The sequence below is a fragment of the Hippopotamus amphibius genome, chromosome 3 (assembly GCF_030028045.1).
Source record: "Hippopotamus amphibius kiboko isolate mHipAmp2 chromosome 3, mHipAmp2.hap2, whole genome shotgun sequence".
In the NCBI taxonomy this organism is placed as follows: Eukaryota; Metazoa; Chordata; class Mammalia; order Artiodactyla; family Hippopotamidae; genus Hippopotamus; species Hippopotamus amphibius.
In genome coordinates this window covers 137,268,129-137,284,722 of record NC_080188.1, presented here as the reverse complement: position 1 = coordinate 137,284,722, position 16,594 = coordinate 137,268,129, and the positions used below count along the sequence as shown (strand labels likewise).

General features: G+C 44.4%; 1 protein-coding gene across 1 annotated transcript in view; it reads right to left on the bottom strand.

The window, feature by feature from the left end:
• Positions 1–16,594, bottom strand: part of UCK2 (uridine-cytidine kinase 2) — an 80,157-nt gene that overhangs the window by 23,314 nt on the left and 40,249 nt on the right. The window contains exons 2-3 of the mRNA XM_057726778.1: positions 3,257–3,416; positions 2,324–2,420 (exon numbers count right to left, since the gene is read on the bottom strand). Of these exons, the coding sequence (XP_057582761.1) occupies positions 2,324–2,420; positions 3,257–3,416 (257 nt within the window). The remainder of the gene's footprint in view (positions 1–2,323; positions 2,421–3,256; positions 3,417–16,594) is intronic.

Here is a 16,594-nt window from a genome sequence, read left to right as displayed (position 1 = left end):
AGAGGAATCTGGAAAAAAAGTGAAACACGTCTGGATGGGAAACTCTGCAGGACTTTTTTTTGTTGCTACGTGAACTTGGTAGTCATCTTCACCTCCTGCCCCCCGACCACACTGGCAGGCCCTGACTCCTGCCGACTACCCTCACCCCACTCCCTTCCATCGGGCCCTGATCAGCCTCTCACCTGGGCCACCGCAAGGGCTTCATAAACAGCATCCTGAATCCTTGTTCCTGCCACCAGAATGACCTCTCCACTCCTACATAACAAGTGTCTGTAGCTCTCTACTGCCAACACGTCTGTCCTCTGGCCCTGGGGTCCATGGTCCTTCCTGACCTGAGGCCTGCCTACCTCCCAGCCTCCTCCTTCTCCTGCCACTCTCCCCACACACCAACCCCCATCCCTCCACACCTAACCTACTGCAATTTCCCACCAAGTTTGCCCCTGAAATGGCTCCCTACCCCATCACCTTGGAAATCCCTTTCCCAACTTCTCCAATGTACAGCTTAAATATCATCTCCTTTACACAACCTGCTCTAAATACTCCAGCCCTTCCTCCCTCCTTCACACTCCTCCACAGGCCCTTGTCTTAGTCAGCTGCATTTTAATTCTGTAGCAGTGCCCTGCCCTGGACCTAAGAGGTGGTAAGCTAGACTGTCTCGTCAGCTTGACACCACCACCACTCTCCCAAGGCTAGAAACTACAATTCCCAGAATCCCTTTCCCTATGTGGTCCCAGATACTGTGCCAATGAGAAACTTAGAAGAGGAAAGTGATTAACACAACATTGTAAATCAACGATATTTGAATAAAATAAATTTTTAAAATTAAATTTAAAAAGATGAAAGTGCAACAAAATCTATAATTTTTAGGAGATCACAATAGCTAGACAAGGAAACTGCACACACTCCACAAGTTTCCATTTAGAGGCTGTGGGCCCGGATGCAGCAGATTCTTGGACTTAGATGAACCTAGCTTCTTCTCCAGATGGCCCACGCTGCCATCACTGGGGACTAATTTCTGATTCTCTGACTGTGGCCTCCTAGATCTTCACTCTGCCAGCCCCCTCACTATTCATGTTAGCTCCAATTCCTATTCTAAACACCCCTTTGTTCCTGCACAGCCTGTAGAGGTTTGATATAGGCAGCATATTTTGCTCTTTGAACGTCCTGCACAGCAGAATCAGGTTCATAGCAGGAAGTACTTCAATAGATATGATGAGGGATGAAGGTGAGAACCAAAGCAGCCCAGCTTTCCATCATCATATGCTCTCTCTTTTCTCCTCCTCCAACCAAATCTTTGCCACACCCTCAAGTTCTGAGAAAGTTCAGAAGAGCACAGAACGTGTGAGCTAAAGGCATTAAAGGCTGAGATGTATCCTAAAGGAACACACAGGGAGATAAAGATCGGGCTTTTAATTATAGAAACATTTGGTAGCAAAAGACATATGAAATCTGATTTCCCATTTTTAAAAAATCAACTGAAGAGAGAATGGGGTAAAGAAACCAAGAGGGAAAAGGAAAAGCAGGAGGAAGAAAACTTTCAAAACTTTAAAAACAACACATACTCAGCCACTACTAAGCTCAGGATACGAAGGAGCTACACGTGGTGTGACATACCATCTAGGAGTGTTGAATGTGCCTGGGAGGTCCCCTGAAGGAGACAAAGTGAGCAGAGAGCTCTGTGTAGCTCTGAAGGAGCTCAGGGTCTAGCCAGTAGAAGGGAAGTCCTCCAGAAGCCCCTTCCCACCACTCAGAGGGAAGGAGGCCACGATGGAGGTCAAGCCACGCCTCCATTCCTAATCAGGAGCATGAAAACCAATAAACGGAAAGGACAGGTCTGACGTGATGGATAAGATCTCTGGAGGGTCTAGTCTCCAGTGACTTCAGCGCCCTCACACCTCCCCGCACAGCTTGATCCCAAATAAACCAGGAGAGCAGAAAAGAACAGCTTCCTTTGTTCTTCTTCCTGTTCCTCCTCTACCCTGGCTCCTTGCATCTTGTTCCAGGAACAACAGCTCTGGCACGGGGGATGAGGACGAATATGCAGCCCCTGACCTGAGCCCAAATTCACAACCCCACCCCTTCAGAGTTAACAAAACATGATGGTCATGACTGGACTGTTCCAGGAAGCACCTGGATGAACTCCTGACCCCACGCACCTACGGGTACATTGACACCACTGCCCCATCACAGGCTGCAGCAGTCACCAGCGGGGGGAGGCGGAGTGCGGTGTGGAAAGTATGGTGCAGAGACATAAGCCTGGAACTTCTGGGGACGTTCTGGGGAGCAACAGGTAGCAATCCCCAGCCCAGAGCAGCTCACTTACCTGGAATGGGTTACAAAGTCGTACACGGGAATCTGGACTGTTTTTCCTTCGGTGATTTCTTTAAGTGTCTTGAATATGAGTTCATTGTCAAAGGCATCTGAAGGAAATCAAACTGTTAAGATGTTTCCTAATTGTAAAATGATTTCTCCCATAATGATGAACAGGACATCCTTACAAACCTACTTTTTCACATATGTGTACTGCACCCTAGAGAAGCATTCCCTCCCCCTAAAAAAGCCAGATTTCTACCCAAAGCAGAATGCAAACTCCCTGCATCTCAAACCAAAATACATAAGTGAGTTCTGAGAAGTGGTTTCTTTATTCTTTTTTCTTTTTTGCCTTGACATTCCATCTGTGGCCTCAGACATCTCTCTCCTTGCTCTCAATCCAGCATATGATAACCTGGAAAGCATGCTCACGGCTGGGGGCTGCAGCAGGCGCCGCACCAAGGAGTTTTACTCCCACTATTGTAAGGGCCCCAAACCAGCTAACAGGGCAGTGTGCTGATCTGGGGCTGTCAGGGCAAAAACATTCAGGCAGCCATCCTGGACCCTCCATCTCCCTTTCTGCCAGTCAGTGAGTTTAACACACATGCCGGGTGGTGGCGCGAAGGTGTGACCCAGGCTGCTGCAGGTCAGAGGAGGCAGGAGGACCAGCTGTGTGTGTTCTAGCCTGTGTCTGGCCCATCCTGAGTAATAGCCTTCTCCAAGAGTCACCCTTGTTTGGACACAGATCCGATCAGTATTTAAGGAGCCAAGCACTACAGGATGCGTTGCAAAGTCCTCCTTTCTTATATGCCCCACTGCAACCCTGCAAGGTTCCTATCAGTCCTCCCATTTTATGGATGGGAAACAGAGAGGTTGAGCAACTTCTTCAATCAACCCTCCCCACACACACACACACACACACACACCCCTCCAATGCCCAACTCACCCGGGTGATCAAAATTGAACTGGCCCTTCAGGGCTTTGGCCTTCTGCTCTGAAGTGAGGACACGGTAGAAGCTATCCTGGCTCAGGATGACCACCTGCTTCTGGCGATAGTCTACTTCATTCTGTCCCAGGAGCTGCACGATCTTAGCACAAACGGAAGACTGCAAGGAGAGAAGAGAACACTAAGGAATGAGGGAGGTCCAGTCACCAAGCTGAGGCGTGTGCCCTGAGCAAGGGCCTTTGGAAGGAAGAACCCAAAGGCTACCACCCTGGATGATGGATAAGGGGAAGGGAGGATATGTTTGCTGAGAAGTCTCTTCCTCCCCTTCCTTAACACAACTTACGACACTCAGGTATCTGCAGTGAAGGCGCAGGGGGAGAGCAGTAAACTCTACCTCCCCTTCCATAAAGTCTTCCCCAAAGCCGTTAATAAAAGGTGACAATACTTTACTCTTCCCCGCTTGTGCCCTGGTATAGATACACAAAAAAGACAGCAGAAAGTGGGAAATGGGCATATTCACGACCTGCTATTGGGCCAAAGGGGCTCTGGGTCATGAACTGACTGGGCATTTACAAGACAGCTCTCAGCCCCTGCACATCTCTTTATATCAAAGGAGTCTCAAAGCAGAGAGCTCGGCTGGTTGGCGATAAGGCCAAGGTCATGGCTTCCATTCTACTTATGTTGGTTTCTTTTGATTTGGTCCAGAGCCGTGGACTTCATCGCCCTCACAGCACCCTGGGCAGCACCCCCACACACACACACGCCCCCACTTTTGGAGCTGGAGCCATAACCATCACCAATAACTGAAACAACTTAGGGGTATCCCAACTAACAGTAGGGATGCCAGTTCCAGATGAACTCAAACCTACATGCTTTGTGTTGTGTTGCTAGTAATACACATCTGATTCCTCTTCTTCCCAATAACATACTCTCTTTGTCAAAGTTAAAGTATAAAAACAAGTACGTCAAAAGAATGAGATAGTGAAGGATTGTATTTACTAAATAACTCATTTCTATTTTTTTATCTGATACAAAGATTAATTGAAAAATAAGAATGTCTACATTACAAAACTTCTAGAAGCTGTAACTCAAGCCCCCTTATGGAACTGGTTGACCTAATTACAAGCAATGAAAAAATGAGATCGAGGTTTCTTGGGCTCAGCATTAGAAGCTTTACTATTGAACTTATTTTACCAGCTGATGTTAACAGGAAAAAAACAGGAAACTTCTAAAAGTTACAATTCTTATGAAGAATGTATTTGATTTGTCCGAGTATAAGGAAAACCGGCCATTCCTGTTGTACTAGTCAATGCAAATTAATACTATTTCGCACAATATGTCCTGTTGTAGAAGTGGTGAAACACACTGCCACATTATAAGGCTCTGTGGGGGAACAATACTTTGACTCAACTGTTAATAATTAGAAGATTATTTTACTTTTATGACATTTTTGCACATGAACACACAAAAAAGCATTTAAAACTACTTCAGATTTTTGGAACTACATATGTGCCACCAAAAAAAAAAAGTCATAGGAAGATATAAAGCTTGTACATCACTTAAACTAGATTCAAAAATGAAAATGCTACAGCAGAATCAAAGGTCCTATGCAATTAAAAACTCTTAAGTTTTTAAACATCTACAGGCCCATAGTTTCCTTTCCCTAGCTTCCATCTGCTTCTCACATCCTAAGGCTATGAGAGGGCAACGTCTATACCTGCAGCCTTCACTAGTAGATAGAATTCCTTCTAGAAGCCCAAAGAACAAAAATGAAAAGAGGGATTCATGGAGCCAGATATATATTATATATCAGGTTATTTAAATAATGGTATTTTTTTAGTAAGAACAGTAATCCCACCACCACCACAAAAGCATATACTACTTAATTTCACAGATAAACCCAAGCACAACCTCAAACCAAGCACAACCTAGGACGAACCTATCCAATGGCCAATAAAATTAATGAACATACAATAGGTACAATTCTAGAACATCAGTGCTCATCACATTCTCTATCAAGAGTTAAAGATGGGGGGCTTCCTAGGTGGCACAGTGGTTAAGAATCCGCCTGTCAATGCAGGGGACACAGGTTCGAGCCCTGCTCTGGGAAGATTCCACATGCCACAGAGCAACTAAGCCCGTGCACCACAACTATTGAGCCTGTGCTCTACAGCCCATCAGCCACAACTATTGAGCCCGTATGCTGCAACTATTGAAGCCCATGCGCCTAGAGCCCGTGGTCCACAACAAGAGAAGCCACTACAATGAGGAGCCCACACACCACAATGAAGAGTAGCCCCCGCTCACAGCAACTAGAGAAAGCCCGTGTACAGCAACGAAGACCCAACACAGCCAATAAATAAATAAAATAAATAAATAAATTTAAAAAAAAAAAGAGTTAAAGATGGCTGGGGAACTCCTTGGTAGTCCAGTGGTTAGGACTGTGCGCTTTTACTGCCGGGGCTCAGGTTTGACCCCTGGTTGGGGAACTAAGATCCCAAAAGCCAAAACTAAGATCCCCCATGTAGCACAGCCAAAACAAACAAACAAAGAGAGTAAAGATGGCTGTTTTGTTGGTCCACAGCAGCTTGTCTCAGCTCTTCATTTTCAAGGACCGGGCTGGTGATCTTTCTTTCTACAAACATACCACCACCATCAACTGCTAACATTTTAACTGATTATTTATTAGGTGCCAGGCCCTAGGCCAAGTGCTCCATTACAACCACCCCTAAAAGTCACAAGTGCTACCCTTCATAGATATGGACACCAAATGAAAGGCCTTGGCTACAATCATACAATCCTGGTTCCTTTCTTCCTCAACCTACAAGTCGTCACAAGTGGAGGGGTGAGATAAATTTGGAGTTTGGGATTAACATATACACACTATATATAAAATAGATGAACAACAGGATTTATTGCACAGCACAAGGAACGATATTCAATATCTTTTAATACCTATAATGGAAAAGAATCAGAAAATGTATATGTATGTATAACTGAATCACTTTGCTGCACACCTGAAACTAACACAACACTGTGAATCAACTATGTTTCAAAAAAAAAAAAAAAACAGGTACTCAGAAGTTTCAAGGCAGAAAATACCCTTTATCACACAGGAGACAAAGACCACTGCGTGAACAAGCAGAGAAACACTTGCCTCTAGGTTAATCTAGATTTTTCTAGTATTTTCTTCCTCCTGGCACTTGTTAAAAATGGGCCCCAAATATCTAGGTAATGGTTGAATTGGGGCAACAGATACATAGGGAGGGGTTCATTCCCTCCACTGGTGCTTAGGTTTGAATTCTTCACTTTTAATTTCCCTTTTCTCTAATCCTGCCCTCTTCAAAAGGATGAAATGGAGAAGCAACATGCCTTGTTCCCTTAAGAAAGGAAATAGGGCTTCCCTGGTGGTACAGTGGTTAAGAATCTGCCTGCCAGTGCAGGGGACACAGGTTCAAATCCTAGGCTGGGAAGATCCCACATGCCACAGAGCAACTAAGCCCATGCACCACAGCTACTGAGCCTGCGCTCTAGAGCCCAAGAGCCACAACTACCAGGCCCATACACCACAACTACTGAAGCCCAAGCACCTAGAGCCCGTGCTCCACAAGAAAAGCCACCACAATGAGAAGCCCTCACACTGAAAGGAAAGAGTAGCCCCTGCTCACCACAATTAGAGAAAACCCACATGCAGCAACAAAGACCCAATGCAGCCAAAAATAAATTAAAATAAATTTTTTTAAAAAGAAAGGAAATAATTCGTTGATGACTAGGGTTTAAGAAGGCAGGCAAATCATGAGCTTGTAGAATGCTAGAGCTTGTAGGATGCTAAAAATGGGAGAGAGTGCAATTGCTGCGGTGAGCTAAGACTTACTAAAATAAGTACAGTCACAAAACCACAAGTACCATGTGATCTCACTTATGCGGTATCTAGAGTAGCCAAACTCATAGAAACAGAAGGCAGAATGGAGGTTGCCAGGGGCTGGGGGTGGGGGGAGCTATATAATGGATACAGTTTCATTGTTACAGGATGAAAAAGTTCTGGAGATTAGGTGCCCAACAAGGTGAATATACTTAACACTTCTGAAACGTATGCTTAAATATGGTTTAAGATGGTAAATTTTATGTTCCATATATTTTACCACAATTAAAAATAATTATTATTATAGTAAGAGTCCCCATTGAAGGGGCCAGGTTTTTCCTACGTGCTTGATACTGGGCTCAACAGTTTTAAACCATCCCATTTACTTATTACAACAACCTTGCATTCTGGCCATTATTATTATACCCACTCTACTTATGGTGAAGACTGAGGTGAAGTCACTTGCCCAAAGCAAGTGGCAGTGGAGCCAGCATTCGAACCCAAGAAGTTCAGCTCCGGAGCCCACCCTCCTCCTAGCTGCACCTCACAGGCACACTGGCACCATCCATGGAGCTGGAGGTAAACTCAGATTTGCATGGTATCTCCATATGTGGTGAGACGTATCCAGAATATATTCTGTCCCTGCCACGTCCAGCATACTGTTTTAAAAGAAGAGGGGGTGGGGGGATGGGACACACAGCAACCAGCCAGCTAGGGTTGCTGTCTGAATACAATGTCAAGATCAACATGAGATTAGTTTTAGAAAAAGAAAAAAAAATCATAGGGAAGAATCAGTGAAGGTGATTTACAATTTCTTCACTCCTGCACCATTTTGAAGATGTTATCTCACTTAATTCTTTTACAAAAAGATATTATCTTTGTTTTCCTTAATGAGGAAACCAACGTTTAGAGATTTCAATCAAGCTAAATGAGTTGCTCAAGGTCATGGAGGCGAATCTCAAGCCACAGATCTCCTAACTGCAAAGGCACAATTCTTTTCACTGTTCCAAACTGAAGCAGCTTTAGCACCAGCCCCAGTATTTTCTATAAATTTACTCCACTTCCAGAAAACAAGGAGGGAACTGGTTAGAAACGTAATACTGCTTTGTATCAGTAAAGTTAACTTTCACAGAACTTCATGTAACTCAAGGCAGGCAAGTGATTTGTATATCAAAAAGAAGCTAAAAGTACACACACATGTTCAAAGTATTTGGAACCTAAATTTGGATTATGTTCAAAGAACCCAGCTGTTAGGAGCCAGTTATTTTGGAGGGCCCAGGAAATGCTTTGAAGAAAAATCTGTAGGACTAAATCTCACAAACAACCATGGTGATGGAGAACAACTCACAATGACTCTAAGATTCCTTCCCGTGTTGTCATTCTGAGAACATGCCAACACTGAACTTCATCATGAGGCCCGTCCACCAGATGTGCTGGCCAGTATGGCTGACTCCCTTCTCGCGGACACTTCCCATTCCAGAAGCCCCAGGAGTGGGTAGTCAATAGCCAATCAACAGCCCCTTCCAGCGAGCGGTTTCCAACAGGGCAGCTGTTGGGTCTGCACAAGTTCCCATGCTGCTGTAGGAAGTACAGCAGTTCTCTAAACGGATTCTCACAAAGGAGGTGGCTCAGCCTGGATACCATCTTAGTGTGCCGTTTCTAGTGTGTGTGTCTCTTCCGAGATCTTCCTTAAGGTCCTCTTGTCCAACCCCAATATTGCCTAATGAGGAAAACAAACAAACAGAGCAAACAAGCTCCGGTAGCTTCTTTGTTGGGTGAACCACCAACCACCCCAACACATAACCTGGATGGAGCCCGGGCTGGTCAGCTCAGAGCAACACAGCTCAGCCCTACAGAGGGCTTCAGGCTGGGTGTGTCCCCAGGGGATAGGGTGGGTATTTCTCATGGGCAACCCTACAGAAGAGGACAGGCTGAGGGCAACATTTCAGAATCCCATCAGGCTGTCTGTGAGCTGCTTCACCATCAGAGGAAGCACTGCAGAGATGGAGGAAAACCTAGCAACCACACAGCCCGGGGCATAAAACAGCCAGCCAGCTCCAGGTGAAACACCTGACTCATCACTCCCTCCCCACCCTTCAGAATGGGTTGTGGACCTCAGTGAACACCTGCCCTGAAGGCACCACGGAGCAGCGAAGAGAGCAAGAAGGCCGGGTGCTTAGCCTCCTCAGGCAGGATGACCCCCATCTAACTCCTTCACTCTGGGAGTGTGTACAAGTCACCTCCATAACTCCTGACAGCAGCTTTCCCTGTCACTAGCATCAAGTAAGAAACACATCACTAACTTATATGGTGTCCTGCAAGGCCCCCAGACATTATATCACACCTCTAGGGGCAGGGGTTGCTCCCCATGCAGCTCAGAAGCTCTAATTTACAAGTGTGAGAAAACCAAAGCCCCAGTAATTTGCCCTGAGACAGAACAAAGCTCAAACCTGCTCACTCGATTCCTGGTCAAACCAACTATGTGGAAGCAATTAGGGAGGTGTCACTCAGTGCTTCCCTGGGAATATCTGTAAGGCCAACCAGCCTCCGGGACATGGATGACCCCAGAACCCAGGCACTGCTAAATGGGTTCTCCTAGCTTTGATTACAATTACCACCACCACATACACACACACAAATATATAGGATCTAAATCAGAAACTCAGCAGGTTGCAATATAATATAAAAGGGTCTTAAGACATCAAGAGGTAGCCACAGGTCAATCCAATAATTAAGAGGCGTTGATGGTACAGTGGAGAGCATAGCTGCCTTCCAATAACTAAGCTCCTGGAACACAGGAACCAGTTGTGACTCAGCTTTTATTCCCAGGGCTGGGGTGGCGGGGCCGGGCACTCAAATGCGGTTACATGGATGATCACAGGAAATGCCTGAATTCACGGCCCAACAGTTTTCTTTTTCCTTCAGACCTAGAATTTCAAAAATATAGTTTGCCCTGCTCATCCTTAGCATCAGCCTTGATTCCATCCTAAAGCACATCACGTACTCAGGCAGAGACAACTAGATGTGTACCCAAATCTCAGTCCCTGAGTTTTAGCTGGGCACATGACTACATTTCCCAGCCCTCCTTACAGCTTGTGGTGTACCAAGTTCTGACCAATTAGATAAGCAGAGGTGTGAAGTGGAAGCTTGTGGAATCTCCTAAAAGGATAAGGATCCCCTTTTGACGCTCTCCTTCCTGTCGGCTGGAATGAAGACTTGATGGCTGGAACGCAAGCAGCTACTTTGTAGGATCGATATCATGCTAACTGAGGGTAATGGAGCAGATAAATAAAGGAGCCACACACTCAAAGGATCATAGAACTAAGATAGGAATGAGGTAAATTATCTTGTTTAAACCCTGCTGTTTGAAGTTTTCTATCTTTCAACTTAATCCTAATGTCAACACCCACATACTCAGGATACCTTAGGGTAAATGTCCTCTTGAAAGCTGGGTTAATTCTCCTGTCCTGGGCCAAGAGGATGCCTTATTCATTGCAGGTGTCACAAGCATCCCCTCAGCCAAGTAATTTCTTTGTGAGCAGCATTTGCCTGGACCGACGTCCCCAGAGCACTGGGCACCTCTCTGCCACCTGCCAGCCTCTGTCTCTGTATTTACCATGATGTGTCAGAGTGCAATTAAACATTCTCCCCACCTTTCTGCACCTTGCTTGTGCTACAGGCCAAGCTCTCCATAGAGGAAGCTGCAGCTGGGGGGGGGGAAACCAGATTATAAACAGTACTAGATGAAAACCCCCCACAATGGAAGCTCTCAGTTGTTTTGTTGTTGTTGTTTTCAACTGGAGTATAATTGCTTTACAACGTTATGTTAGTTTCTGCTGTACAACGAAGTGAATCAGCTATATGTACACACATATCGTCTCCCTTTTGGACCTCCCTCCCACCCCCCACCCCCATCCTACCCAACTAGGTCATCATGGAGTACAGTTTTAATTCCTAATCCAGGTTGGTATTGCAAAGGTAGTTCAGACTAGAAAATCCCAGGTGTTAGCCTGCACCTGAGAAAAATTCTACTTGATCAACAGTCACCAATATAAACATATTCCCAGGGCTTTTCAGTGAATTGCCCATCAAAGCTCTATTCCTAGCAAAGACATTTAAAATAATTCACTTCTGGGTTTGTAAACATTACATAGTTGGCTCTGCTCTCCTTAGAGTCATGAGCCCCTACAGAGAAACCCCCTCAAAGAACACTTATTCATGAAATTAAACTTGTTTAGAATCAACTGAGGGATGATGAAGAATCGTGAACACACAGATGCCAGGAACTGTTCTAAGGAGTTTACATTCACTATGTTATTTAATCCTCAAACCAACTCATAAGGTGAGTGTTCTTATTATGCCCATCTTACAAAGCAGGAAACAGAGGCACAGAGAGGTGGAGTAAGTGACTTGGCCCGAGATCAGACAGCTAGAAAGCAGCAGAGCCGGTCTTTAGACTCAGGCAGGCTGACTGCAGGACGCCGGCCACACACACTGCCTGCACTGCCCGCCCTGCCCGCCCTGCCCGCCCTGCCCTGCCAATGCATCAGAAGGGGATGGAAACCTCTTCTCTTCCCAAGAGCCACAGTGACCCTACAACACAGGTACCGTGCCCACAACGAATGATACAGGAGCTGCCAGGAACAGACACTCTCAGCAAGGCTCCGTCATCTCCTCCCCACTGGACTTCCTTAGAAGTTAGTTTTGCTGAGAAACACTTTACTAGGAAAAGAGTAAGACAAGTCACTTCAGATCCCCCACACTGCTGTACACTTGAAAACAACATGGTAAAATAACTATACTTCAGTTAAAAAAAAAAAAAAAAAAGGAGGGGGGCGGGCGCCCATGCTCTTCATGCGAAGCTGAGTTCCAGTCGCATCCAGAGCCTTGTTAACACCTGCCACCAAACACAGGCAAAACATCGGGCAAGACAGCACTGTGCTTATACTCAAGTGGTGATGCGGGCGTCACCCCGGGTTATAATTATTCAGTATAAAACAATGATTGACTTCAGCCTCCTTTTGCTGATTCTGAGCCTGAATATGAAATCTGTGGACACGTCTTTGTATTCCCCACAGATCAAACCCAAAGGCACCATCACCACTACCCCCGACTCCTAAAAAATTTGAATGCAGCTCTGCTTATTGCTAGCTTTGATGAATTTGCTCCTTACGAAGCCCTCTAAAGAAAGGCAGAAGCAAGAGGAGGCACACTGGAGGGTCAACTCTCACTGCCTCACGGGTGCAAGTAAGGCTGGGTCTCTTTTCTTCCCCTTTTGCTTGAGGGGCAGGAGGCGAGTTGAGATGGTAAAACCCAGCCAACTGAGCTCCCTGTCTGAGAAAAAGTAAAGCACGTCTTTGGATGAGGGGTACCAAAACCCACCCACTTGGTACAGTTCGGTTTATGAAGCGAGGATAATGTGCCTATTACAGAAATCATGGCCCAGGACTTGAAGTCCTTCTGGAGAGAGGCACAAAAAGAAAGTTGACTCCCCCCTGTTTTAAAAAAATGAATGGATAAAGGCAAGCACAATGTGCCAGTTGGATCCTTGGCTGAATCTTTGCAAATTGAAGGCCACACATGGGTAAACATTGAACGTGGACTTAACAGCACAAGACTGCTTTGTTGTACAAAGTATATTTGAGTTAACTCTTCCTTTCCAGCAATCCTTATCCAAATGGTGGAAAACCAGAAGTTATGACTATCTGGCTATCAAAGAATTTTTTTTTTTTAATTTTCTCTTCAGGTTTCCTCCAGCACCCGTGTCTAACTGCAGCACAGCAAGGAGAAGAAACTGAAAGCGTGTGCCAAGCGCCCACTTCCCCTTCCTTTTGGAAAGTCTCTTTCACTGTCCTTGAAAACCCAACTTCCCATTTATTTGTCAGAGCATCTGAAGAAAGGAGTTCAAATCCTCTATTAAGAGATTCATTTCCCTCAAGTTGTCCCTTCCAGGTGTTGATGGATTCATCATTCATCAACCACCTCCTTGGCCCCCAAACTCCTCTGAAATTAAAAAATAAATAAATAAAAGAACTCCCAAAGCTATACAGACCATGTTACTCTATAAAGGATGGTGAGTTTGCCACAATGATAGTTATCATTAACCATCAGGGCTAGGGACTTCCATGGTAATACAGTGGTTAAGAATCTGCCTGCCAATGCAGGGGACGTTGGTTCGATCCCTGGTCCAGGAAGATCCCAAGAGCCACGGAGCAACTAAGTCCATGTGCCACAACTACTGAAGCCCACGTGCCTAGAGCCCATGCTCTGCAACAAGAGAAGCCACCGAACTGAGACATCCACACACCACATCAAAGAGTATCCCCCACTTGCCACAACTAAAGTCCGTGCACAGCAACGAAGACCCAACGCAGCCAAAAATAAAATACATAAATTTAAAAAAAAAGTAAACCTTGCTCTATGAAACCTCTCTCTTAAGAGGATGAAAAGATAAGCTACAGACTGTGAGAAAATACTCACAGTGCACACATCAAATGAAGGACTAGTATCTTACATAAAAAATTCTCAAAACTCAACAGCGCAATTGTATCTCAATAAAAGTTCTTAAAAAAGGAAAAAAACTCAACAGTAAAATACAAACACTCCTATTAGAACATGGGCAAAAGACATGAAGAAGCATTTCACCCAAGAGGGTATAGAGATGGCAAATAAGCACATGAAAAGATGCTCAACATCATTTAGCCATTATTGAATTGTAAATCTAAACCAGAACGACATTTCACTACATACCTATAAAAAATAGTGACCACACCAAATGCTGGTGACGATGGGGAAGAAAGCTACTGCTCACACACTGCTGGTAGAAATGTCAATGGCTCACGTCCTCAGAAAAATGATTTGACACTTTCTTCAGAAACTAAACATGCAACTACCGTATGATCCTGCCATTGTACTCCTTCCTGGGCATTTATTTATCCCAGAGAAATGAAAACATGTTCACACAGAGACATGTACTTATATGTTCACAGAAGCTTACAGTCATAATAACCAAAATTGGAAATCGCCCAGAAGTTCTCCAGTGAGTGAACGCCTAAATTGGTGACATACACCATGGAGCACCAGTGAGCAATGAAAAGGAATCAACCCCTACCTGCAGGAATCTCCAGAGAATTCTGCTAAGGGTGGAAAAAGGGAACGTATGATTCCATTCGTGTCACATTCTAGCAATGACAAAATGACGGAAATGGAGACAAGGTTACCGGTTGACAAGGAAGAGGGACTGGGGCGGGGGGTGGCAGCAGTGGGAGAAGGCAGGGGTAGCTAATAAAGGGCAACATGAAGGAGGGGTCCTGTGGTGATGAAATGTTGTATATCTTCACCTTACCAATGTCAGTGCCCTTTAAGATATTATCCTTAAGGAAACTGAGTACAGAATACACGGGATCTCTCTGTTTTATTTCTTACAACTGTCTATGAATCTACAATTATCTCCCCCCAAAAGTTTCTGTCGTAGGTTGAACTGTAGCCCCCAAAAAAGATATGACCATGTCCTAATCCCTGGAACCTCAGAATGTGACCTTATTTGGGATAAAGGTCTTTGCAAATGTAACTAAGGTTGAGGATCTCGAGTTAAGACCATCCTTGCAATGGATGGGCCCTAAACCCAATCAATGACAAGTGTCCTTGTAAGAAAGAGAAAAGGAGGAAGCACAGAGACATGAGGGAAAACCACATGCAGATGAAGGCAGAGACTGCAGTGATGTATCTACAAGCTAAGGGACTCCCCCAGAAGCTGGGAGAGAAGCACGGAGCGGATTCTCCTTCAGAGGCTTTAGAAGAAACCAACGCTGCCAAACACCTACATTTTGGATTTCTGGCCTCCAGAAATGTAAGAGAATAAATTTCTGTTGTTTTAAGCCACAAAGTTTGTGATAATTTGTTACTGCAGCCCTAGAAAGCTAATACACCTGTCATTTTTCAATGGCTGCTTCAACTTCTCTTTTTTTTAAATCAGAGAATGTAAGCACGTTCTTCAACTTCTGATTATGTATATTCCTGGATACAATCTTTTTTTTCTTCTCCCAGAGGATCTATGCCATAAGGATATATATGTATCATTTCATTCTATAATCTTTTCCCCGCAGAATGTTTCCTAGTGTTTTCTGTTTGCTGTAAGTGTAAACTATTATTAGCTGGCATATAGGAGTGTCTACTTCATCAAATATCCTGGTTAATAATTATCAAACATGCTAAACAGACGACCAATTTTTAAAGATTTCAACTACACTTAAAAGAAACTAGACGGAGCACTGAGCTACATCTACTGTTTCCTTGGTAACTAAGAAGTTGCTTTTAGATCCAGCAATGTGCTTCAGGGGCTCCAAAATGAGTAGCAATTATTAGGCTGCAGATGTGTAAGAAGTGCCATTTTGTATCTTGATAGAAATGCCCTAAGCTTCTGAGCAAGATAGAGTTTAAAAAAAAAAAAAAAAAAAGGCCAAGATGGACAAAAACTACCTGCTCACCACAAAGTTCTAAAAGGTGAAAAATGGGTCCTTTTGAATCAGACAGGGCACACAGGATCTGGCTTCATTCCTGACTTTACCACACCCACCCAGCTATGCGTCAGACAACTCAACCTCTCAGACCATCACTGTCCTTGTTGTAAACAGTAAGAATGACAGCCATTCCACAAGCTGGCTCTAGCTGTTAACAGGTTAATATACATGACAGTGGCGAACACAAAACACAGGCTCCATAAAAATCATTCTTGCTTCTAAAACCCCTTAAACTTCATTTACACAAATATTTCCTGGAAACTATCTATTGGGAAGCTTTTATTTTGTAACCCAGCTGAAGACTTCATCCTCACTCATGACCACGCGTTTTATTTTCTTCACATCTATGAAACCACACAGAACTACGTTCTTTCTCTAGCTCAGAATTCTGTCATGTGTCCCCACTTCACTGTTAAATCTCAGTGACCTAACACCTGAGCTGACATTCTGGGTTTATTTTTTGGTAGTTCTTTCCTTGGTTTTTCTACTTATTTTACTTATCTCCATTACCCTTTTCAAAGCAGTTAGCTTTTTAAGAGGCAGTATCTGCAACATGATACAAAATCTAAAATGTTTGAAATGGCACAGAATGCGAAGTCCACATTCTTCCTACCCCACGTCCCAAGCACCTTGCTGACTTTCTCGCAGCCACTGTTGGTGGTTTTCATGCACATCCTCTGAGAGGTGGTCACTGCATATAAAAACATTGCGTGTGTACAAACTTTTCAAACAAATGCTAACACAATGCTGTCTGTACCTTCATTCACTCATATATTCATCAGTGGATTTAAGACCACTTCCTTTACAAGTGCATACATTCCATTGTATGACTGGAACCACAGCTAGTCCTGCGCTGATAACAATCATTATGTATGGGCACATGTACATAGCTGTCGAATAAATTTCCAGTAGTGGATCTGCTGAGGCAAAGAATCTATATTTTTTAAATTTCCATAC